A 27444-nucleotide genomic window follows, 5' to 3' on the forward strand; every position below is an offset into this window, starting at 1 on the left:
AAATTTTGTGACACCATATCGTACGCACCGCACAGACACATTGCAACACTATTGGTAGTATTTATTCACATTTTTTATTTATCTATGTTCTTCTGTCCATTAGCTAGAGAAGACAACTGAGGTAAGAGGAGGACGTAATAAAACTAATGAGAGGTTTTATTTATTGATGACTATAAAACAGAAAAATAGTGAAACGTGTTACAATGAGTCTCCAACGTCCAAAGTCTTATAAACCTCCGTACATTGACACTTACACAACCTACATTATAAGGTAGTCTGCTAGCTACACGACGATGTATTTATAAAGCTGTTCAACCTGGGCTCAAAGTTGTCATTAAAACAAAAGTACAAAAAAATAGTCTATAGGTGTAGAATACAAATTACCGCACAAAAATGATGTATGACGTGTTAAATTAAAATGTAATGAATTCATATCACATTTCAATTAAACCAACTACTCTAAAAGTACATGATAAACAGCAGCTTGAAACACAAGTGAAATGTGTCTACTTGTGATAAAGTCCTGTAAATGTAGCATGACCTTTATTACTATAACGAGTCACACACAAGAATATAGTAAATAAAACAAAATATGAAGTAAATAGTCACGAGATCAGCTAGCACAAAGTACATGTATATTATTTAGTCGGTTAGGTAGTGTGCAGAGCAACATTTCTATTTGTATTATTTGTTTTTGTAAGTTCTTTCCATCTATTTTTTTTTTTCAAAACAGTCGCACAGGGTTGTAACGATTTGCGATTCAAAGCGAATGTTATTTCTTTCGTTCTAATTGTTTGTTGTCTGTAGTACCAGGGGAGAGCAGTCACGCGAACGCTGACGCAATCCCCACGCGGATTATTTCACGTCATTCGATGTGTTTTGACGTAGGGAGAGTTGTCACAGGCGTAACTATGGCGACTGCGGCCGATTGAGGATGGAGCCATGCCGACTACACGGTACAGAGATTATGATTGGTCGGCATGGACCCCACGAGGAATCGCTAAGCAGTCGTCTTAGTTACCGCGTTGCTAATGGCCTGATTGGTCAAAAGAAGTAGAGGAGAAAGTTAACTTAGGCAAAGTAACGTTGCCCTGGACAGGGAGAGAAGAGCAGCTTGAGGAGTGAGACCTCCGAAGTATAGCACGACATTGTTAACGGACGTCAACGTTCATCCCATAAGACGTGGAGCTGAGTCATCGCCTTGTCTGCTGAGGAGAGGTGTAGTGGCTATAGTGAGGGTATACAGGGGGAGATCTGTGTTATGGACAGACTCACAGCATCACATTACAACTGATGCTAAAACTTATCTACTGACGAGTAGACCTGAACGACACCTTCCTACCGACGAGGACTACAGTGACGACACCAGCACAAGGGACACAGCGGCTGTTGCCCTGGAACTTCTCCAGCTTTAACGTGTCGCTCGTCTGGACACGTGTGGACGTAACCGGCTTGGGATTCGTTTGGATATAGTGTGTGTGTGGACAGCGAGTCGCTGGACTGCTCGTATCGGACTACCTGATGAACGGAGTGTCGAATGTCGGGGAAGTTATTAGTTATTAGGGTAGACAGTAAGCAATGGAATAGTTTTAGTATTTTCTTTCTCATTTCATTGTCATTCATTTCTTTTTAAATCATTAAATGTGTTAACCGTTGGCCGGGCCTCTCTGTTGAAAAAGGTAAAAAGTGCGGCGAGCGAAGTTTACATGTTGATGTTTACACGCGCTCGCATACTTTCGTAAAGCACTCTCTTCAAACGTTACAAGGGTAGAGTTAATAACATCATTGCCGGAATCGATGTCGTCGTAGATAACATAAGTGTTTTCGCTGTTGTTATTTTCTCTGTCTGTTAATAATCACATGTGCTTCATGTCCTCTCAGAAATAGGAAGGGCTGTCACCTGCAACAACGAGAATAATGCATCAGTTACTAGACAGATGAGTGTGAAGTAATATTAGTTATAAAAATGTTATATAAATATTATAAATGTCTTATAAAATATCTCCCACAGTATAGTCAAGCTGGAAAAACATCTTGCTACCACTATAACTTTATGTTTCTACTGCTACCCATAATACCGCAGTGATTTGTATATAAATAAAATATAAATATTTAGATAAACCTTTAAAGTCAAAAATGAAGTAAAGACGACATCAGAATACAATGTTTAGTCATCTAAGTTATTCGTCAACTAACGATTTATGGAAACCAAGAAGAAATCTTAGTGGAAAGAAGTTTTAAAGTCTGTGGCACAACTCAAACTCCGCTACCGTGTACCAAAGCTTCACACCTGACTGACATCGTAGCAAAGCTCAAAGAAGGCGAAGCAGGGCTGAGACACATTCTTTGCTACAACACCCTGGTCGTCTCCATCGGCGTAAAAGTGAAGGTTGTTTGATGAGTCCACCAACAGTCCAACACGACTCCCGACTTTGACGAATTTGAGAGCTTCAGCGACATTAGTCATGGTCTGTAAAAAATGAGATAGTACAAGTGTGTGCTGGGGGCGGAATTATTTTGATATTTTTTTACAGTTGATGCACAAAAGGTTCAGCACACCATTTAGGCCTAAAATGTAATTTCTTTTAGAACTGCATCTAAGGGTATACAATTTCCTCTAGTATGTGAATAATTCTGTGAGCTGGATCATAATCATCACTGTCGTTGTCATTACCATCATTTTTGCTATCGCTATTGATAGTCGTGAAGGGGGAGACTTATCACGTGCCACGTCTCTCCATATACTACCTTCCCCAGTGAGCAGTACAGTCACAGAGCGGACTACTAATTGTATACTTACCTCGATACTATTTTATAACTCAGCCATTGCAATAGTTGCTTCTACCGAACTTACATTTACATGTGAATTCAGATTGTATAGGATTTAGTCCAAGTATGTAGTATGTTGGCTAGAGGTAAAAGTATATCAAAAGGTTTCAGCATTTTGTTAATCTAAGGGAATAAGAACAGTAGGCTAGATAATAATTTGGTTTTCCCATTTTTAGAAAAAATCGTTCACGCTGCGGTCTCCGAATGAATTGGGGTCCCTCGCCGAGATGACATAAAACTGTCTGATACTAATGTTGTATAAAAAATGTTGGTGCCAGTATTACTTAAAGAAAAAATAATTATGGTTTAAAACTGTTGTGCAATGATTATTAAATGATAAACTTTGTACTGATCTTTTTTGAGAAAGCTCAGGTAGGAAATTTTTAACAACCGAAGCTTTGTCTGCAAAGGTTATAAATGAGATATTTAATATACAAAAAAGAAAGTACGCATACAATACATGTTTAAATCCATATAACATGGAAGATGGTGAATATACAGCATAGAAAAAACGAAAAACATTTTTTACATATTTGTGAATAATAAGTGCATCCCTATTGTAATGTAATCAAGCTGGCGATTCGTTTACAAGTTTGCACAAATACACCTTTTGGTGAGGCATACAGGTCTCTTTCTACCTGTATCTATTGTTATCCTGATAAGTACGCATACAATATATGTTTAAATCCATATAGTCATATATACATAAAATATCCGTTAAATACTATTCTTACTACATGCTTACCATCTATTACTGTATTAGAACTAGTTGAACATATTAATATTGCTTTGAAACAAAGAAATATAATAGTGGATGGAGTTTTTTTTCCAGGTTGGGTGTAACCGCAAGAATTTTTGAACTTTGACATAAAATAAACAGTGAAAGAGTGGAGAGATAAAAGTAGAGAGAAAGAGAGTGTGTGATCGATAAAATCTTATTTGAAAACATAAGCCGAATATTTTTGTATATTTGGAACCCTCTGATTTGCGTTGCTATTGGGACCAAGCTTTTGAAATAAAGTGTTTCACTACACTCCTTCCGATCTTCTACAGACATCTTTAAAACGAAGGTCAAAACTAAAAAAAATTTATAAAATTTTTTATTAAATAGTAGGGGATTACATATTTAGGAAGATTCATCGTAAAATCAAGAATTTAATTTCTTTTTGCGCATGGGGATTTTGTAGATGTATATCTTGTAAAGGGGAGAGAGATCATTGAAGTTTCTTGCACTGACATTAATCAAACTATTTATCATCACATGTCCGTTAAATGCTGATCTCACAAACAAGTTCATATGGATTACTTTTTTTTTTCTTCACACGTCCAGTCGCACCAACCACCAATATTCGCTCACAACTGTAACTATGGAAACTCACTTCGATATCCTTGTCGCGGACTCTATTTTGCCAAAGAATGACGGAATCTTTTAGGTGATCAGACCACGTCGGCAGATGGAGCTGTCTAGGAAGGACGCTCGTCACACCAAGGACTACACTGCATTCGGATGGCTTATTTATTTCGTCTATTCTGACCTATGTAAACATCATTGTGACAGGATCAGTGAACTTAACTACAATCGCTAACAAAACATAATCTAGAGGTTAAGTCTCCCTCTAATCACAAACTTGTATTATTGGAAAATCTGGCCGACCACCTTTTTCCAGTTCACTACTAAAACGAGGCAGGTGTGTATAAAGCTTTCGGTTTAATTAAGTTCATAGATTAGGGTCACAGATACTAACAGCGATGACTCTTGTTTTGTTTTGTCTTTTTAAATTTTTGTTAATATATAAACATTTATATTCGACAAATACATTTAACATATTACAGGCTCAACACATTGTATTCTTAAAAAATTCATACAGTTGCAATATAACATATATAACAATATAACAGACATATAAAATAATGTATACCAACATGTATGTATAAAAGTCTATTCACTACTTCAATTCTGGTCGACAAGTTACATATAAGTTAGTCACTGTTTTAAAATATTTCTTCTTTCATTTCCATGCGTGCATTAAAAATAATTTAACTTAATAGAGGTCTCGAAATGGGTGATTTTTGTGACTATTGTAGATGTGAATACGAAAATATTTAACATACTTTTGTAGCCTAATGTCTCGTTTAGAGAGTTAGCTGGAAAAACTCGTCTGCAAGCAGTCCAGTAATACAAGTTCGTGGTTTTACTTTCGTCTTTACTTGCCAAACGCAGTTTCTACAGATCCTTTGTAAACAACTGCTTTAAAATTGTCGTCTCTAATCCAGTTTCCTCTCAGGATTTTAGTCATTATAAAGATACAAACATTTTATCCCACTTTTGTAACTTTATTTCTAAATTACTACTACAACGACAATCTCCATCACCAACATTGCTGTGACCACAACCTCAACTACATGTACCGTCCAATCCTCAACCCCTAGACTACTACTACCACCACAACCTACCCATGTACTTTCACCATAACATCTGTCACCTACACCCAAACTGCTGCAACATGACTTGTTAGTGTAATTACCATCATATTTATTATTATCATAAGTCTATCATACAACTTACTTCATACAAGACGTTCACAGTCATGACGTCACGTGACATGACCAGACTGTCGCTGTACTCGTCAAGCTGAACCTTAAGTGCGGTCTTTCTGAAGTTCGTCAGACTAATGTTGGTCCCACAGGTTTCGTGGAACACAAGGACTGGTTTCTGTGACTTCAAATGTGAAAAAACGAAATATGTTTTCAAAAGACTATTAATAGATATGATATTGTAGGTAAATATTGTAACACTTGGGATCAAAGGTCGTTAGCTTTAGCACGACTCTGATGGCTCATTTTATTATCATTAGACTTAATTTTATTATCATTCCTATTCTTGCATATATAATCATTAGCGCTGTTCAATTAAAAGTTATTGCTCACTTTTTCATCAGTGTTGCTACAGTGACTACTACAAGTAAGATCAGAAGTGAGAAAATAAACATTATCCGATGTCGATATATTAAGAGATGTTATAGCATGCTTGCCTACAAGTTTACATAGCACCCAATATTATTTCCATCATTTGCACAATAACAAACAGTGTATAATTTGCGTGTGACCAGTGAGGTCTTGCTATTCAGCAGCAATCTATCTAGCAGCTGTCTACAGTTTACCTCGAACAGTCAAATTGTGCTCAGTTGAAGGAGGTTTTTTTGATATTTTTAATTATTATTTTGAAAATAGCTTCTCATGTCAGTTAAAGATGTACACTGCTGATGAATTAAAGATTCTAAAAAAAGCGACATCGCATTGTCCTACTGCACTTTGCCTTGAAGATTAAAAGGAATATGATCAGTAGGGTGTAGCGACATACAAATAATTGTAACGGATCAACAGGCACATTTGGGGTTTTCAACAATCAGCTCTGGTGAGTTCAAAAATGTATAGTAAAAAACTCTGCAATAAGCAGTACACCTCTATTTTCTTCCCAAAACATGAAAAATATAGTTTTTAGACGGGATGGGACAGGCATAAATCGCCATGGGATGGGATAGAAAATATGTCCCATGGACAACCCTGATAATATCATGTCATCAATAAACACCTACAACAAAAATGTATTCATTTACGGATCAAAATATGTAGCTCATGCAGAGAACAATGATTTTAAGTACAAAAATTTCAAATAAACAGTTCAGGTCAATATTCTGAGTACAAAACCTCAAATGTGCGTCAAAATCGCTGATATCACCACACCCTAATGATTAGGGTTCACGTTTTGTCAGCAAAGTAATCCACTCTTTGCAGATTTCATCAAGTCCTTTCGTCAGTTGCAACTCTTATGATTACACAGGTATTAGATAATTTAAATTACAATAGTACCTACTTTAAGTAACCTAACCCTCTAACCAGGCGTTAGAAGTGCCAGTCATGCTTAATAACATCAAAGGTGCCTGTAGTAGTTTTGATCATCAGTAAATCCATCAAATACTATCACAGACCAAAATGAATGGAACATAAAGCAGAAGTTAACAATTTAACAAAGCAATCAAGAAAAGAAAGCGTTGATGGTTGTACCAAGTGATATATAGGACACATAAAGAGATCTCCTACTGACTTGTGATGATGTCTATTAAAACAATTGAGATTAGAGCCTTCTTATCATAAACAATGTAACATTAAGATAAACAAAAAAATTATAGCAGTATGCATGCAGAAAATTTATATTAGATCATGCTGCACATGAGACAAATTAAAAAGACTGCTTACTTCTACAACGAGAAGCTGTAGTTTGAAGCTCTTTAGCTCCTCGCCTATTACTTTCACCACATCGTCACAGTATCTCGTTATCTCTGACGAAGGATTCACCCAAGGCTCTGCTTCCAGCTCATCACTGAGGTCAAGGCTGTTGACCCTGTCTGTCAGAGTCTGGGCTGCGTGTATCAGCGCGGGACGCGGTCTGACTGCTGTGGCTCGCGTCACGAGATGTTTGTGTGACGTCACTTTCCCTAAACGTTTCTCCAGCTCGCTTTTGACGTCACACAAGGATTTCTTAAACTTTGACACAGAATCACTGATCAGTTTCTTCACTTGTCTCCGACACTCGTCCACCATCGACTGAAGTCGGTCACATGTCTTGTCCACCAGCGCCATGTTTTGTTGTTGAGTGACATCCGCTGTTTGCACGCGCGCATTTAGATTGACTATTGCTTTCTTCAGGTTGTCCTCTGCTGTAAGCATTTTTTCTCTCAATGAACCAAATGCGTCTTCAGCTGATTGTATTTTTTCATCCAGAGACTTGACATCTAGGCAGGTCCTGTGTTTGTTAGAAAAACATTGCGTGCAGATAGCAAGGTTGTGATCAACACAAAAAAAATCCGCCTTCTCGGTGACGTGGTCAGCACACAGTGCAGGGCGGCTGGCAGCCAGACGTTCAGGTGTCACAGTGCTGACACTCTCCACATCGTGACTGCGGCTCACTACCATCTTCTTGTGTATCTTCATACACGATGGACACATCTTTTCAAAACAGTGCATACAGATGTATTCAGCTGTGAGGTCTTCACATACAGTGCACAGGTCAACCATCACCAGTAGACTCGCACTTTCTACTATCACTTCCATCACAGAGTCTGTAGGCAGGGCGTCGACAACATCAGCTGCGATTTGAGATGAATTACCTTGATGCTCTACTATAGGACAGGTACACAGAGGACAACCAGCGTCAGATTTGGAGTCCATCCAGGAAATGACACATTCTCGACAGAAGAGATGACCACAGGGTAGAATCTTTGGTGTGGTGAAGTCATTCGTGCACACAGCACACTCTCGCTCGTGCGCCTGGACTACTGCCGCCATAGCTAAAGACTAATCTGAAATAAAATCAACACTTTTTTAACCTCTTGTTGCAAGCTATAAAAAAGAAAATAGCAAATTTAGTTGTTAACCCCACCAAAGTATGAAACTGTTTACGTCTTTGCTACTGCCTGTATCTACTTTTTGTATAGATGTTTTTCTCTTTAAGTTCTTTCCTTCTCTTCGTTAATGGTTCTTTTTTTTATTTTACATCTCAATGAACATCTATTTTTGTTTCGAAGTTTGTTGATATGTTAATCAGTAACAAGCTCCAAACCCTTCCCTATCAATGCCTACGCCTTACTCTGGTAATAAGATGGCCTGATAAGATCTCCAAAAGAAGCCTGTCGAAAAAAAACAACCAGACTGCCACTAGTTAATTCATCAAAAAGCACAAATAGGACACACCCTGCACAAACCTGCTGACAACAATGCTAAGCAGGCACATGACTGCAACCATCAAGAGAAGAGGAGAGTTGGGAGACCAAAACAAACTTGGAAAAGTACAGTAGAGATCAAGACAAAGGACATCGGAACCACATGGACTCAACTGAAGGGGGCTGCCCTATACCAGGTCCGCTGGCGAGGTGTTGTTGTGACCTTATCCTCATCGATGAGTAAAAGGAGTCAACTAACTAACGTAAGAACTATACACCTTAAAATAAACACAAAAGCAAAAGTAGATTAGGATTTTATAGTACCCTGAAATATAGCTTAACCTATTCGTTCATTAAAAATATCATCACCATTAGCTTTTTTACTTCCATTAAGTATTATAAGAAGTAACATGATACTTCAAAGCTATCTACCTAAAGGACAGCATTAAAGCGAAAGTAGATTGTATTAAGAAATAAATTTTCAGCTTTATACTATATGAGAAGTTTAAACAAAAGCTTTTACGCGTAAATATGTGTATATAAATATAAATTAAAGTAAACACCTGCAGCAATGAATGTCAATACACAACACCTGACCCACTTGTGTAATGCAATACTCACCTGTAAATGGCGGTTGACAACACACTGACGGAGTTCGGTAAATGTTCACACGTCAGATGGTATCAACGTGTTTAGATTACATAGAGTCTTTCAGTGTAACAGGCTCGGTCACGCTTGAGTAGCGCTGATCACATGTGGAGACTCAGAAGTCAAGAAATCTTGTCCCGATTACTGTGAAACTATCAGTACGACCGGGTGGGCGCCATGAACACAGGTCACGTGACAGTTACAGAGCTCGTCTGGTCATACGGGAATTCCCGTTTAAGATTTTTTTTTTTTTTTTTTTAAAGCTTAACTCAACTTCTCTGTTATATTGCAGACACATTAACCATATCAAATGCATCATATTTTATAAGATGATTTACTGCAAACACTTACGTGTATCTTGATAACCGTATAATGATATTTTTTAGGAACACAGCACATGGAGGAATCTTGGCAGCAAAGCAGGATCACAAATTGTTGTTACACTGTTAACGCGTGTTTTGTAGCAGATAATCAGACAGGTGGCTAATAATAACTTCAGTGTGTTGAATTCCAATCGTATTCACCGTGGCTACTGTGATTTATTATGGCAAATGTCCGTTACACAACTGCCGTACTGTGAGAGGTCGTTTACCCATTCACACACGAAAATCACTCTTCATCCTCCGACCTTTTTTATATCTTTTTTCTACCCATCACTATCGCATCCAAGGCTAATAAGAAATTAATTAGTTTATTGCTGTTAAGACGAGTGATAATGTGGAAGGCATATTCGAAAAATCATCACGGGTCCTGCTGGTAAATTTTATTACCCAGTTCGTCAGCTGATATAGAGTAAATAAACCAATCAAAGTAATAAATCTTGGGGCTGTTTTCTCTACCTTATTAAATTTCATGTTTAACATGTACTAATAAAGTAATGCTGCTAACAGTCCTGTTTATAAAACTGTAAGTTGAAGCGATGTTCACTCAATATTTTTGTTCCCTAGTTATATGTCAATTAGAGAAAGAAAATGAGAATTCGAGATGAATATATGTCAAAGACGCGTTCACTTTACAATTTCATACACCGTCACACATCACTCGAACTCACTGACGGCCGTATGTATGGACGTCCCCACGCGTGTTCTTTTCACACAGATATCACAGAGATTTGTCGTGGGCAAATAAGATTTATATAATTCAACATTTAACATTAAACACATATATTATTGAAAATCATATACGGTGTAAATCGGTATAAATGTCTTTTTGCGGCGTCGTTGTATTAAGTTGGTCTTCCGTTTTTCTTTCGAAAAGTTCTCAAATTGCTACTTACAGCTTAGCTTTGGTTATTCACACTTATTCATACTCCCACACTGTCAGTAGCGATCGCCCAAGAATAAACCTTCTAGTAAAATCCTCCCTGAACTTCACATACACTGTACTGCATCCCAATGTTAATGATCGTAGTCACTCTCCTCTTCTGACTACCCATTAAACAACAATAAGTATTTTTCTTTACGACATGTTCTTTCTTAAAATCTAAAGTTGTAGGATTGTTATGTTCTCCGTCTTAACAGAGTGGTACATTAGTTAGTTTGACACTTCTTCTCTTCTTGAAAACTCTCACAATTTTCAGTTCTTATAAGGGGTAGATGCTTTCTTGGCCGACATCTAGGTGGCGACCACGAATAATTATTCTGGAACAACACACAAGTTCCCAAAAAAGACAATCCATACACTCTGTCCGCTTCTCCCAGCCGTCTGCTCTCTTCCAAAAAATTTTCACTCTCCTACAATCTAATATTACGTCATAAAATGACGTCGGGTTCTGACGCGAAACCACGACGAAGCAAACACACTCACATAGTGATAAGGGCAATAATCTCTGACTAACAACAGACAGGGGCAACAACCTTCTGTTCCTAACAATATAGCCATAAAGCTATTTTTTTAAGTAAGTTCCAGTGTGACAGGCACAGGTGTATTCAGAACCCCTCACATAAACTCAACAACAGGAATAACTTTTCATCATATGTAGGACGTGGTAAATAAAAACGTTATGAATTAGAGCAGCCACGCGAACGCTGACGCAATCCCCACGTGGATTATTTTACGTCATTCGATGTGTTTTGACGTAGGAAAAGTTGTCACAGGCGTAACTATGGCGACTGCGGCCGATTGAGGTGGGAGCCATGCCGACTACACGGTACAGAGATTATGATTGGTCGGCATGGACCCCACGAGGAATCGCTAAGCAGTCGTCCTAGTTACCGCGTTTCTAATGGCCTGATTGGTCAAAAGAAGTAGAGGAGAAAGTTAACTCAGGCAAAGTAACGTTGCCCTGGACAGAGAGAGAAGAGCAGCTTGAGGAGTGAGACCTCCGAAGTATAGCGCGACATTGTTAACCGACGCCAACGTTCATCCCCATGTAAGGTGGAGCTGAGTCATCGCCTTGTCTGCTGAGTATGAGTGATGTGGCTATAGTGAGGGTATACAGGGGGGATCTGTGTTGTGGACAGACTCACAGCATCACATGACAACGGATGCTAAAACTTATCTACTGACGAGTAGACCTGAACGACATCTTCCTACCGACGAGGAGAACAGCGACGACACCAGCACAGGGGACACAGCGGTAGTTTCATTGGAACTTTGTTGATCGCCAGCTTTAACGTGTCGCTCGTCTGGACACGTGTGGACGTAACCGGCTTGGGATTCGTTTGGATATAGTGAGTGTGTGGACAGCGAGTCGCTGGACTGCTCGTATCGGACTACCTGATGAACGGAGTGTCGAATGTCGGGGAAGTTACTAGTTATTAGGGTAGACAGTAAGCAATAGAATAGTTTTAGTGTTTTCTTTATCATTTCATTATCATTCATTTCTTTTTAAATCATTAAATATGCTAACCGTTGGTCGGACCTCTCTGTTGAAAAAGGTAAAAAGTGCGGCGAGCAAAGTTTACATGTAGATGTTTACACGCGCTCGCATTCATTCGTAAAGCACTCTCTTCAAACGTTACAAGGGTAGAGTTAATAAAATCATTGCCGGAATCGATGTCGTCGTAGATAAAATAAGTGTTATCGCTATTTAGTTTCTCGGTCTGTTAATAATCACTTCTGCTTCATGTCTTCTCAGAAATAGGAAGGGCTGTCACCTGCAACAACGAGAAGGATGCATCAGTTACTAGACAGATGAGTGTGTAGTAATATTAGTTATAAAAATGTTATCTAAATATTATAAATGTCTTATAAAATATCTCCTACAGTATAGTCAAGCTGGGAAAGAATCGTACTACCACTATACCTTGTTTCTACTGCTACACATCATACCGCCGTTATTTGTATATAAATAAAAAATATATATTTAGATAAACCTGTTAAGTCAAAAATGAAGTAATGATATCAGAATACAATGTTTAGTCGTCTTAGTTATTCGTCAACTAACGATTTGTGCAAACAAAGAAAAAGTCTTAGTGGAAACAACTTTTAAATTCTGTGGCACAACTCAAACTCGGCTACCGTGTACCAAAGCTTCACACCTGAGTGACAGTGTTGTCAAGCTCAAAGAGGGCGAAGCAGGGATAAGGAACATCTTTTGCTGCAACACCCTGGTCGTCTCCATCGACGTAAAAGTGAAGGTTGTTTGATGAGTCCACCAACAGTCCAACACGACTCCCGACTTCGAGGAATTTGATAGCATTGGTGACATTAGTGAAGATCTGTGAAAAATGAGATAGTAAAATTGTGTGCTGGGGACGGGATTATCTAAATACTTTTACACAGTTGATGCACAAAAATTACAGCACATCATTTAGGCCTAAAATGTAATTTCTTTTAGAACTGGGTCTAAAGGTATACAATTTCCTCCAGTATATAAATAATTGTGTGTGCTGGATCATAATCATCACTGTCGTTGTCATTCGCATCATTTTTGTTATTCCTCCTGATAGTCGTGAAGGGTGAGATCTTATCAGGTGTCACGTCCCTCCATAGTTTAGTTCAAGTATGTAGTATGTTGGCTAGTGGTAAAAGTATATAAAAAGGTTTCAGCTTTGTATTAACATAAGGGAATAAGAACGGTAGGCTGGATAATACTTTGGTTTCCCATTTTCTGAAAACATCGTTGACGCCGCGGTCTCCGAATGAACTAGGGTCATTCGCCGAGATGACATAAAACTGTCTGATGCTAATGTTGTATAAAACATTCTGGTGTCAGTATTTTTTAAAGTAAATATGGTTTAAAACTGTTGTGCAATTATTACTAAATGATAAACTTTGTACTGATCTTTTCTGAGAAAGCTCAGGTAGGAAAGTTTCGTCAAGAAAGGTTATAAATGAGATATTTAATGAAAGAAAAAAGACAGGCAATTCTGTGTAAATCTCCTGTTTAAGGTTTACACTGAGGTCACGACCCTTGTGGTCTGTTACTATTTTCAGTGTAGCTTGAAGATGGTGAATATAAAGCATAGAAAAGAAAAAAAAACATCTTAACATTTTTGTGAATAATAAGTGCTTCCATATTGTAATGTAAAAGTGAGGCATACAGGTCTCTTTCTACCTGTATCTATTGTTATCCTGATAAGTACTCATGCAAGTATATGTTTAAATCCATATAACCATATATACATAAAGTATCCATTAAATACTATTCTTACTATATGCTTAGTATCTGTTAGTCTATTAGAACTAGTTGAACATATTAATATTGCATTGAAACAAAGATTTATAAATAGTAGATGGAGTTTTTTTCACGGTATGATGTAAAAGTAGGAATTTGTGAACTTTTGACAGAAAATAGAGTAAACAGTGAAAGAGTGGAGAGATAAAATCTTATTTGAAAACAGAAACCGAATATTTTTTGCCTTTGGAACCCTCTGATGTGCGTTGTTAATGGGACCAAGCTTTTTGAACAAAGTGTTTCAAGAGACTCCTTCCGATCTTCTACAGGTCATGTGAAAGGCTGTCGTCGCCGTCACAAACAAACAAACAAACAAACAAACAAACAAACAAACAAACAAACAAACAAACAATAGCTGTATGACTATCGACTTACACCTAAAACGGAGCAAGACCGGACCTGCTTCGCTCCATCCTGTCTTCCCTACGACTGCTACTAGTTACGGGATGAAATGAGTGCAGTAGTGTGTATGGCGGGTCTGACCATAATATGTTGGTGTAGATTTAGAGTAGTGTTAAGTAGAGGGAATTACTGTGTAAGGGATATATTTAAGTCTTTATTTCAGTGCAGTCATGTTAAATGTTTATACCTTCCACTATTTCTGGGTTGTACCAACTTACCGCCTTCATTAAGGGCAAGACTGGACATCTTTAAAACGAAGGTCAAAACTGAAAAAATGTTATAACAATTTTTATTTAATATTAGGGGATTAAATATTTCTTGCACTGACGTTAATCAAACTCTCATTACATGTCCGTTAATGATGATCTCACAAACAAGTTCATATGGATTACTCTTTTTTCTACACACGTCAAGTCATACCAACCAACAATATTCGCTGACAACTGTAACTATGGAAACTCACATCGATATCCTTGTCGCGCACTCCATCTTGCCAAAGAATAACGGAATCTTTCAGATGATCAGACCACGACGGCAGATGGAGCTGTGTAGGAGGGACACTCGTCACACCAGGTAATACACAGCATCCGGATGGCTTATATATTTCGTCTAGTCTCACCTGTGTAAACATCATTGTGACAGGATAAGTGAACTCGACTACAATCGCTAACAAAACATAATCTAGAGGTTAAGTCTCCTCTAATCACAAACTTGTATTATTGGACTTTTTTCCAGTTATCTACTAAAACGAGACAGATGTGTATAAAGCTTCCCATTTTGACAAGTTCATTTGTTAGGCTCGTCGATACGTACAGTGGATATCTTTTTTGTTTTGTTTAAAAAATTTTTTTTTAGAATATAAACATTTATTTTCCACAAACGTATTAAACATATTACAGGCTTTACACATTCTATTCTTAAAAAATTCATACAATTGCATTACAACATATATAACAATATAACACACATATAAGGTAATGTATGCCAACATGTATGTATAAAAGACTTGTCACCGCTTCAAGTCTGGTAGACAAGTTACATATAAGGTAGTAAGTGTTTTACAATTTTTCTTCTTTCATTTCCAGGCGTGTAAAAATAATTTTATTTAAAAGGCGTCTAGAAATGGATGATTTTTGTGACTATTGTAGACGTGAATAAGAAAATATTTAACATATTTTTTTTTAGCCTAGTGTCTTGTTTAGAGAGGAAAAACTCGTCTGCAAGCAGTCCAGTAATACAAGTTCGTGGTTTTACTTTGGACGCTGCTTGCCAAAGGCACTTTCTACTGATCCTTTGTAAACAACTGCTTTAACACTGTCGTCTGTAATCGGGATTTTAGTCATTATAAAGATACAAACATTTTATCCCACTTTTGTAACTTTATTACTCAATTACTGCTACAAGCACCACCATTGCCGTGACCACAACGTCAACTACCGTCTAAACCTAAACCCCTAGACTACTACCACCACCACCTACCCATATACTTTCGCCATAACAACTGTCAAGTACACCCAAACCGCTCATGTGTCATTACCATTTATTATTATCATAAGTCTATCATACAACTTACTTCATACAAGAAGTTCACAACCATGACGTCACGTGAAAAGACCGAATTGTCGCTGTACTTGTGAAGCTCAACCTTCCGTGCGGTCTTTCTGAAGTTCGTCAGACGAATGTTGGTCCCGCAGTTTTCGTGGAACACAAGGACTGGTTTCTGTGATATCAAATGTGAAAAAACTAAACATGTTCATCAACAGACTATTAATAGATATGATATTGTAGGTAAATACTTTAACATTGGGATCAACAGTCGTTAGCTTTAGCACGACTCTCATGGCTTATCATCATTAGACTTAATGTTACTATCATTGCTATTCTTAGATATATAATCATTAGCGCTGTTCAATTAAAAGTTATTGCTCACTATTTCATTAGTTTTGCTACAGTGACTACTACAAGTAAATTCAGAAGTGAGAAAAGAAACATTATCCGGTGTCGATGTGTTAGTAGATGTTATAGCACTGTTGCCTACAGGTGTACATAGCAATCGCAATATTATTTCCATCATTTGCACAATAACAAAAAGTATTTAATTTGCGTGTGGCTGGTGAGGTCTTGCTATTCAGCAGCTGTCTACGGTTTACAGACAACAGACGAAATGTGTTCAGTTGAAGGAAGTTTTTTTTTTAATATTTTTAATTATTCTTTTTTCAATCGCTTCTCACATCAGCTAAGCATGTACACTGCTGATGCCTTTTATTAAATATTTTATCAAAAAAGGGACATCACTTTCTCCTACTGCACTTTCCTTCACAGATTGAAAGGAACATGATCAGTAGGGTGTGACGACATGAAAAAATTGTACCGGATCAACAGGCACATTTGGAGTTTTGAACAATCATCTCTGATGAGCTAAAAAAGGTAAAGTAAAGAAAAATGCATTAAGCATAATGCCTCCTTTTTCTTTCCAAAACACGCAAAAAATAGTTTTTAACTAAATTTTTTAATCAAAAATGTATTAATTATCAAAGTAATTAATTAATAAAAGTTGGAGCCTTCTTATCATAGCAATGCTACATTAAAATAAGCAAAACAATTAGAAAATTTATACTAGAACATGCTACACATGAGACAAATTAAAAGACTGCTTACTTCAGCAACAACAATCTCTCGGCTGATGGTCATTAGCTCATCGCCTATTTCTTTCACCACATTGTCACAACATTTTGTTATCTCTGACGATGGATTCACCCAAGGCTCTGCTTCCAGATCATCACTGAGGTCAAGGCTGTTGACCCTGTCTGTCAGAGTCTGGGCTGCGTGTATCAGCGCGGGACGCGGTCTGACTTTTGTGGCTCGCGTCACGAGATGTTTGTGTGACGTCACTTTCCCTAAACGTTTCTCCAGCTCACTTTTGACGTCAGACAAGGATTTCTTGAACTTTGACACAGAATCACTAATTAGTTTCTTCACTTGTTTCCGACACTCGTCAAGCATCGACTGAAGTCGGTCACATGTCTTGTCCACCAGCGCCATGTTTTGTTGTTCAGTGACATCCGCTGTTTGCACGCGTATATTTATATTGACTATTTCTTGCTTCAGGTTGTCCTCTGCTGTAAGCAATTTTTTTCTCAATGAAGCAAATGCGTCTACAGCTGACTTCATTTTTTCATCCAGAGACTTGACGTCTAGGCATTCCCTGTGTTTGTTAGAAAAACATGGCGTACAGATAGCAAGGTTGTGGTCAACACAAAACAACTCCGCATGTTTGTCGCCGTGGTCAGCACACAGTGCAGGGCGGCTGGCAGCCAGACGTTCAGGTGTCACAGTGCTGACACTCTCCACATCGTGACTGCGGCTGATGGACATCTTCTTGTGTATCTTCATACACGATGGACACATCTTGTCCACACACTGCATACAGATGTATTCAGCTTTGAGGTCATCACATACAGTGCACATGCCAACCATCACCAGTATACTCGCATTTTCTACTAAAGCTTTCATCACAGAGTCTGTAGGCAGGGCGTCCACAACATCAGCTGCGATTTGAAATGAATTGCCTTGATGCTCTACTATAGGACAAGTACACAGAGGACAAACAGCTTCGGATTTTGAGTCCATCCAGGAAATGACACATTGTCGACACAGGAGATGACCACAGGGTAGAATCTTTGGTGTGGTGAAGTCATTGGTGCACACGGCACACTGTCTTTCATGCGCCTGGACTAGTCCCGCCATAGCTAAAGGTCAGTCTGAAATAAAAACAACAGTTTTTTACTCTCTTGTTTTAAGGTATAACAAAGAAAAAAATGTTGTGATAAATGACACCAAAGTATGAAACTGTTCACACCTTTGCTGCTGACTGTATCTATTTTTCTCTACGGATGTTTTTTCTTTTTTTTTTTTCTAATAAATCGCAATTCTACTCAATCGTATCCACAGCTTTCCTTTTAACATTTATTTGCGTACAGAGACTAGTAAGCAGCCATTGCTTTCTAATCTGACTTAGAAAGAGAGAACAAAACCAACATTGTTTGTTATGTTTTTGTTAATTATACCGGACGATTCCAACCGCTACAGCAAAATATAAATTAGAGGAAACACCTGCAACAATGAATGTCAAAGCACAACACCTGACCCACTTGTGTAATGGTGTCGCTCACCTGTAAATGGCGGTTGACAACAAACACTGACGGAGTTCGACAAACTTTAACACATCAAGCGACATCAACGTGTTCCTATTACTTGTAGTCTTTCAGTGTAGCAGGCTACGTCACGCTTGAGTAGTGCTGACAGAAAAGCTGGAGACGCATTAGTCAAGAAATCTTGTTCCATTAACTGTTTAACTGTCGTTACGACCGGGCGGGCGCCATGTACACGGGTCACGTGATAGGTACAAAGGTCATCTAGTCATGTGAGAATTCCCGTTTAAGATATTTTTAACTTCCACTTCTCTGTTGTATTCCACAGAAATTAACCATACTGATTACTAATTGCAGCATAGTTTGAAAGATGATTTACTACAACGATCATTTTTAGGAACACATCACGGGGATGGATCTAGGCAACAAAAAATAAGTGACGATTACACTGTGCAACACGAGTTTTGTAGCAGATAGGTGACTAATAGTTACTCTAGTGTGTTGAATTTAAATCATATTCACCGTGGCTACTTTGCTTTGCTTTTTTTGGTGTTTGTTTGTTTGATTTCTTTTTTTTTTTTTTTTTTTTTTTTGGGGGGGGGGGGGTGAGAAATGTCCGCTACGCAACTGCCGTACTGTGAGAAGACGTTTACCCAAGCACACACACGCACGATTCACTCGTCATCCTCCCACCATTCTCATCTCTTATCTCTACCAATCACAAGATTCATTATTAGGTTTAATCAGTACTATCACAGAATAAAGTATACAAAAGCATCGAAAGACCAGCAAAAAAAAAAACAAATAACTTTTTAATCTGTTGTCCTCACATTCTGACATTTATATTGCTTCATCCTATTGGTTGTCCTTTTGTTTAAATTTCTGTACCAATTTGAAGCGCCAAGAGGTGAATTTTCTCCAATTTTCTCTTTAATTTATGCAATGCATTTTATATGCATTTAATGTGTTCTAAGGTTATGTATTGCATTCTATAGCTAGAGAGAGAAAAACTCGATAAAACCAAAGTATTTCATTTATATTATAATTAAGACTTGCTATCCAATTCATTTAATATATCCAATTCCGTTCTGTGGCCACAGAATGCATTCTAGCTATATATTTCAATTGAATACTTACAGAATGAATTCTGTAACTACCGAGTTCAAATGTATACTGAACGAGGCTGACTCATTGCTCACTATTACTGCGATACCCGAGCCTGCGCATTCAGCTCATAAACAGTGTAGGGCCATTAAACCGCGGTGACTGAGGTCCATACTGCTTAGCCGCGGTTTAAATATTTTTTGATAACGCATTAATTGCAATAAATAGTGAAAAATAAATGTTTTTCCTTTTTCACTTGTCGCGAGTCGCAATTTTGACAGTAGTTCCTCGAAATGGCTTGCTGCATATTAAAACGTCATTAATGATCGTGAAATTAATAAGAAATTATTATTTAAGAATAACAAAAGATATCAAATACATTTAAAACATTTTCGCATCTTTTATAGTATATCGATCACGGACATTCGAAATGCCAACATGACAGTTGTCAACACCCATCTCGAGTGTTTCTCCAGGTCCGTATGATCCATAGTGTCGAAAAATTTGGATCCAAGCATTTCAACTTAATCCCACGGCTTAATTGCCCTACACTGTATATAATGAAAAAAAAAAAAATTTATTACATAATCACATGGGGTAGAACATTTTAAATTGTAAAGTAACGAATATACGTCATCTCTAACGTCCACCAAAAACTGTAAAGGAAATTACAGGATACCAGCTTGTAGCAGAACGATTTTTTTTAAATGTAGCATGAAGCCTCGTGTGATAAAATTTAGAGAATAGAACAAGACATTTATACCTTGGAATACATGAGTAAGTATTAAATGCATATACATATTAAGAAAGCAAACTTTACAGAGGCTACCAGACTAAACAAACAATAGAAAGAAATGCAAACATAATAGTTTTTTTTCACTCATGCACGTGGCTTGTTTATATCCTCTAAATAAATTTATAACTTGTTTAATTGAGTCGTCAACTCATATGACTTACATATACTTTGTGATTACTTAATTATAAAATGTAAAACAAAAATACATCGGTAACAGCAAACAGTTTGTAAAGTAATAAGTTTTTTAATGTTCCATTGACAGGTAGTAAAGTTATTGGTGACACTATGAAAGTTTTGAACATACTGAGTATATAGTATTCAAAAACGCAAATAATGTTAAAGAAATAATATTGCACAGTTAGAAATATTACAAAGATGCATTGTCAATCCATCTCCCACAATAACGCTTAACATTTTGCTAATACATATTTTCGCACAATAAGAAAGCTCTGACACATTTTCCTATGATTGGCTACAATTTTTCGACATCATAAGAAGCCAAGAAAAAAATTAATTCTTGGAGGAGGTAAGTGTTTTCCCTTTAAAACATCAAAGAAAACAAAACGACTCGCTTATAGGGTAATAAGCAAAACAATAGCTCAGTTATGCTACTTACTTTTGTTTACTACATCTCTCAGTTGACGAAACACACAAATTTGCAACGGTTATTGGAACTAATGATCTCTCATGTCGATGAAGAGTTCAGCCACATAATTATTATCGCTGTTATTATTGTTCATCCTGTATTTTCCTTTCATATGCTTCATACCCACCTACATGTGGGAAGGGCGGTTACCTGCACAACAAAGAAAATACGGCCTCAGGTGCTAGACATATGAGTGTGTAGTAATATGTAATAGTAATATTTTGCACAGTACAGACAAGCTGCAGACATGCTATTTCTTTATCAGGCTTCGACTTTGACTGCTATTTCTTTTATGAGTACTTCAACAAATTCTACAATAATGCTTTAACTACTACTGCTAACGCAAAGTTTTTTATGAGAATATAATTTATGATCTATAATTTTACATAAAAAGGAAGTGTCTACGTCGGTGGAATAAAGTGTTCGATAAGAACTTTGTGTCCTCATACTTATTTGGCAGTTGCAGATTTGTGGGAGCTGATAACAAATGTTAGCACAAAATGCCCGTGAAGTTTGTACAGAAAGACATACACTAGCATGCACCAATAATTCACACCTGAATTCCGTTTTCGCGAAGATCAAAGACGGCGAAGCAGGGCTGCCTGACAAATTTTTGTGCAACTCCCTGGTCTTGTCCATCGACATAAAGATGGAGGCTCTTTGATGAGTCTACCACCACTCCAACACGACTGCCGACTTTGATGGACTTTAGAGCTTTACCGACATTATTCTTGTCCTAAAGAAAATGAGAGACAAATGCTTGATATGTCTAACAAAAAATGTTGGAAAAGTTTGTTATTTTCGTCTCGAGTGATTGACTCACTAAGCGATACAGCAATTTATGATTAATTAAAGTAACTTTCTTGCGTTCGTTCAAAGGTCTACAGGTATGATTTTCTACTGCCAGAAGTACATTTCTTACTTCAGAATCACCAGTACCCTAAACCATAATTTTCGGGCACAGCTGTAACCATGAAAACTCACCGTAGAATCCTTGCGCAGGACCCCAGTAGGCGTGATGATGACGTAGTCCTTCACGTCCTCGTAAAAATTGGTGACAGTGAGATCAGCGGGAGGGGTTCCCGTCACACCCAGGTAAATCGTGTTTCTCTGACCTATTTCATCTACTCTCACCTGTGTAACCATTAGGACGACACGCTCAAGTGAATTTAATTGCATTAGCTATCATTTTGTGATTTCTAGTTTAAATTCAGCAATCAGCAGAAGTTTAACATTAAACACATTTACCAGACACAATTCACACTGAAGTCCGATAACTTTGGTAAGTTCTACCAGGTGGGCTTGCAGTTATCAATAAATATACAACATTATGTATATTTTTCTTACCATAGAGTTCACAGTTCTCCAAATATTGTTAAAAAAATTTAAAACTGAGAGTAAAATTGACAATCTCTATTAGTATTCTTCTGCACACAACTGCTAAGATAAAGCAAAATACCTGAGTGTATAAGGTAAAAAGTAACAGTAGTATTCCGGTACACGGACGTTTCGTCGCCGGACGTTTCGCACTTCATTTCGGCATTTCACACGGGACCTTTAGCCGAAGTCAAGTGTGTGACGCCCCTTAGCTCACACATTTCTCTCGCCATTGTATCAATGTTTCAGTGAACTCTCTCTCACTATCCCTCCTCATGCGAACCGTTAGCTCACACATTTCTCTCGCCATTGTATCAATGTTTTTTCTCAAAGCTGTTGCGCATAATCTGTGACAATCAAAGTGAACTGTGTGTGAAGTCTGTGTGTAAAATTTGTTTGAAATAAAGAATTATTGTGTAATCTAGTAGTTACTTTCATTCTTTGAGAAGTAAGTAAGCTCTCTCTCTCTCTCTCTGACATAATGCGGCAAAACGTCCGTCGGCGAAACGTCCGCACACGAATATTCCAAAAAATAAGAGAAATGTCCAGGTTTGTCTGCGTTTTTTTTTTTTTTTTGTTTGTCCTAACAGCACTTGGGGACTTATTAGTAGAGAGATTTATTATAATAATTAAATAAAACAACGCCCTGTCAAGCATAAATGGTTTTAGTTTTGTAAAAGAATGAACAGATGTTTATGTGCAAACATTAATACTTAATTATCACATGAAATTTGTGTTCTTTAGATGATAATGAACAAATTTACGTATTCCAAGCTTATGACAGAATTCTCTAAAAACCTACTTATAAAGCACCTTACAAGCAAACCAACCACAGCAGCTATAGAACTAAAAATTATCTTTTATATTCACCAAAAGTATAATAATATTCATTATTATTATTATTATTATTATTATTATTATTATTATTATTATTATTATTATTATTATTATTATTATTATTATTATTATTATTATTATTATTATTATTATTATTATTATTATTATTATTATACTACATAGGCAAACCACTCAATCAGATCACATCATCATCATCATCGTCATTTTTTCATAACATCTTACTTCATACAAGACGTTCACCACCATGGCGTCACGTGACACGACCACGCCGTTTTCGTATTTCTTATTAAGCGTTACCATCCGTGCTGTCGTTCTGTTTGTCAGACGAATGTTCGTCCCACAGTTTTCGCGGAACACAAGGACTGATGCCTGTGCGTTAACATGTACAAATATCAATCCTCTCATGCTTATAAAAATTATGTATAATGGATAGTAATATTGCAAATAATAAATATCATAGCAGCTGGGATTAAAGTCGTTATCATAACCTCTGCCATCATTTTCACTCTCACTATTAGCATTATTACCGTTAACAATACTGTAATCGTGACCATTGTCATTTAAAAGTTATTATAAAAGATTTCATTGCGTTGTTTCTGTCACTTCTACTTGTGGTAAGAGTACCAGTAAAAAGATCAGAATATTAGCCGGTGTGATTGTATTGTCTGTCATGAGACATTTTTTTGTTGCTATTTGTAGCCCCAATATGTGTCCTAGAGAAAGGATGCATCTTTTTAACTGTTGTCGTCCTCTCACAATCTAAAGCATAAGGAGCTATTTATAGTTCTTGCCGTTAACATTATCTAGTGCAGGAAGGTGACCTAAGCCGTTATCAGGTGCACACCCCTATCCAGCAGGGTGATCTCCATCCGTGTTTTAGCTAAGCTTTACAATCTCACCATTGTCAAGGTATACGCTTTAACTTCCACGCATCCTGCTGTCGAGACGTTTCAAATCAACAAGGCCAAGACAAGGACGTACCCCAGTCTCTGACTGTCAGTGACCATGTCCTTGTTCTAACGAACCTACTGCTGAATCTGAAAGCGAAGCGACTCTTAAACACTCCCCCGAATTTGCTTTGATTTGGAGAAACTTAAAGACCCAAATGTAACAAACGTTTTCAAGGCAACAGTTGGAGGAAAATTTGACACGCCGAGTGCAAAGAATGGCACAAAGAATGGACGCAGTCACTTATCATACCCCTACCAAATAGAGGAAATAACAAACAGTGCCAGAACTGCAGAACTATAAGCTTTATCAGCCACCCAAGCAAAGTCAAGCTAAAAATCATACAGAACCTCATCATAACCAATGCAAACAAGTTGTTAGCAGAAGAATAGAATGGCGTTAGACCAAGTAGAAGTACAATTGATCAGATCGTTAACTGTCGCATCCGTAGAGAAAAGCATCTTCGGCTACAGCGGAAGCTATAACGCAACTTTATTGACTTTGAAAAGGCATTTGACAGAGTCTAGCACAAGGGGTTATGGCATGTGATGCGAAAATTCACTACCTAAGAAGGCCTCGTTTATGTACAATAGGTCAACGAGTGGAGTACTGCTGATCAACCAAATATGAGCCTAAATTCGCACCACAGTAGGGATACGCCAAGGATATACCCTATCACCGGTGCTATAATGTATTAGATATTATCTTCTTGGAGAACATCATCCTCGAAGCTCTCCACGACCATAATACTACCATTTTTAGTGGTGGAAGACCGATCTGCAACCTACACTTTGCTGATGTCATAGATCTGTTAGCGAGCACTAACGAAGAACTGCAAGACCTAAACAACAAACTGGCAGACATCTCGAATGCATATGTACTGGAGACCAGCACTGTAAAGATCAAGGAGAGGATCAATGGCAACTCAAGGCAGAGATTTGAGAAGTGGGAAAGGAGGCCGTGTGATTTAGTCGTCACAATCGAGTAAAAACAAGCACAACATACCTAACCTCTGAGAACATGAAGCGTTAGCAATACAAGAACACGACGGACCACCGAAATAGAAGTGTTGGGGAGATAAACAACACATGTAACAGATAACAAGTTACTTACTTCAGCGTCGGTCAAATGTTGCTGCAGGCGTTGGAGTTTAACGTTCATCACCTTCACCACGTCTTCACAGTGTTTCTTTACTTCTGGCCATGGATTGACACAGGCCTCTACTTCCAGTTCATTACTGAAGTCGAGGCTGTTGACCCTGTCTGGCAGAGTCTGGGCTGCGTGTATCAGCGCGGGACGTGGTCTGACTGTTGTGGCTCGCGTCACAAGATGTTTGTGTGACGTCACTTTCCCTAAACGTTTCTCCAGCTCGATTTTGACGTCATACAAGGAATTATTGAATTTACCAATAGAATCACTAATTAGTTTCTTCAGTTGTTTACGACATTCCTCCACTACCTCCTGAAGTCGGTCACATGTCTTGTCCACCAGCGCCATGTTTTTCTGTTTAGCGACATTTGCTGTTTGCACGCGCTCGTGCAGATTCCCTATTGCTTGCTTAAAGTTATCCTCCGCCTTAGACAATTCCTCTCTCAAAGAACCGAGTATGTTGTCAGCTGACTTCATTTTCTCATCCAGATACATGACGTCCTGGCATTGACTGTGTTTGTTAGAAAAACACGATTTGCAGATAACAAGGTTGTGATCAGAGCAAAATATGTCCGCCTGTTTGTCGCCGTGGTCAGCACACAGTGCAGGGCGGCTGGCAGCCAGACGTTCAGGTGTCACAGTGATGACACTCTCCACATCGTGACTGCGGCTGATGGACATCTTCTTGTGTATCTTCATACACGATGGACACATCTTTTCCACACACTGTATACAGATGTATTCAGCTGTGACGTCATCACATATAGTGCACATGTTATTCTGCACTAGCACCTGAGCACTTTCTGCTATCGTTTCAATCACAGGGTCGGTAGGCAGGGCGTCGGCAATATTGGCCGAACTTTGAGATGAATGTACTTGATGCCCTGCTATAGGACAGGTACAGAAAGGACATCCAGCGTAAGATTTCGAATCCATCCAGGAGATGACACATTCGCGACACAGGAGATGACCACAGGGTAGAATCTTGGGTACCTTGAAGCCATTATTGCACACTGTACACTCTGTGTCGTAAATCTGCACAACAGTTGCCATGGTGAAAAGTCAATCTGAAATAAAACAGAAGGTCAGCAGTCTAGTCTTGGAAATATAATTTAGTTTTCTTCCTTTGACAACAACGTGTCAGCTATCTTGAACATTAAGGACATCCCCCACTAAGATCAATAACAAGTGCTTAAAACAAAGACTTTTTAAGTTGCTACGTTTAACCCTTAACATAAATAGTGTTCCTTATATCTTTTCACAGATGTATTTTACCTATTTCTTCTTGTACAAAGATTAATAATTTAGGTCTCGTAAAAGAGAAGTAATAACTATCTCAAAACGAAGAAATTATTTTGCAGTAACTTATCTTCATATTCTTGTTAATTCTGACGAAAGATTCCAACAGTTACACAAAAATATAAATTAAATGAAATGCCTGCAGCAATAAATGTCAATGCACATCACCTGACCGGATTGATGATATGACTCACCTGCTGATAGCGGCTTAAAACAAACACTGACGAAGTCTGTCAAACTTTAACACATCAAGCGACATCAACGTGTTTCTATTACTTGTAGTCTCTCAGTGTAGCAGGCTACGTCACACCTGAGTAGTGCTGACAGAAAACCGGAGACTCAGGAGTCCAGAAACCTTGTCCCTGACACTGTTTCACTGTTGTTACGACCGGGCGGGCGCCATGAACACTGGTCAAGTGATAGACAAAGTCCATCTGCTCATGCGGGAATTACCGGTAATGATAATTAAACTCTCACTCCTCTATTATATTGCAGACACATTAATCATATCAACTGCATCATACTTTTGAAGATGATTTACTGCAAACACTGAATTAACTTTTTTTTCAACAAAATAGAAACGATGTCTAGAAAATATATTCTGTATCTACAAAAAACAAATTACTACTCAATTACATTGCGTAGAAACCGGTAAATTGTTAAGAAATTACTACATGTAATCCATAAATTTTACCAACAATATCAAAAGAAACTGCAAATATACCAGCTTGTAGACAAAACAATTTTAAACAATCGCAGCTTAATCTCGTGGGATGAAGTTGAGACAATACAACAGAACAGTAATAGCGTGTGATACATGAGAAGGTAGTAAACACATATACATACTAAGAAAGCATACTCTACAACAGCTACCGGACCAAGTAACAAAAAGAAAG

The 27444-nt window shown here is 37.8% G+C and overlaps 2 protein-coding genes across 7 annotated transcripts; both read right to left on the minus strand.

The window, feature by feature from the left end:
- Window positions 1–65: 65 nt before the first annotated feature.
- On the minus strand, window positions 66–18951 carry LOC112556302 (E3 ubiquitin-protein ligase TRIM33-like). 6 transcript variants are annotated; one of them, XM_025225161.1, is made up of 7 exons: window positions 9171–12264; window positions 8592–8827; window positions 7087–8189; window positions 5396–5548; window positions 4209–4364; window positions 2291–2470; window positions 66–1900 (listed from the first exon to the last, which is right to left on the minus strand). In XM_025225161.1, exons 3-7 carry the CDS (start codon window positions 8173–8175, stop codon window positions 1868–1870), a joined length of 1611 nt encoding a protein of 536 aa, XP_025080946.1. In that variant the 5' UTR covers window positions 8176–8189; window positions 8592–8827; window positions 9171–12264; the 3' UTR covers window positions 66–1867. The 6 variants fall into 6 exon arrangements, with proteins under 6 accessions (XP_025080946.1, XP_025080947.1, XP_025080948.1 ...); XM_025225162.1 differs by having other exon boundaries at window positions 8581–8827; XM_025225165.1 differs by lacking the exons at window positions 66–1900; window positions 2291–2470; window positions 4209–4364; window positions 5396–5548; window positions 7087–8189 and adding exons at window positions 12680–12859; window positions 14684–14839; window positions 15794–15940; window positions 16879–17981; window positions 18393–18951 and having other exon boundaries at window positions 9171–12295.
- Window positions 18943–27341, minus strand: LOC112556311 (E3 ubiquitin-protein ligase TRIM33-like). The gene is made up of 6 exons (XM_025225185.1): window positions 26743–27341; window positions 25214–26316; window positions 23375–23521; window positions 21902–22051; window positions 21474–21653; window positions 18943–21067 (listed from the first exon to the last, which is right to left on the minus strand). The coding sequence occupies exons 2-6, from the start codon at window positions 26300–26302 to the stop codon at window positions 21035–21037; spliced, it is 1599 nt and encodes a 532-aa protein (XP_025080970.1). The 5' UTR covers window positions 26303–26316; window positions 26743–27341; the 3' UTR covers window positions 18943–21034.
- Window positions 27342–27444: the final 103 nt, after the last annotated feature.

The sequence above is a fragment of the Pomacea canaliculata genome, linkage group LG2 (assembly GCF_003073045.1).
Source record: "Pomacea canaliculata isolate SZHN2017 linkage group LG2, ASM307304v1, whole genome shotgun sequence".
Lineage (NCBI taxonomy): Eukaryota > Metazoa > Mollusca > Gastropoda > Architaenioglossa > Ampullariidae > Pomacea > Pomacea canaliculata.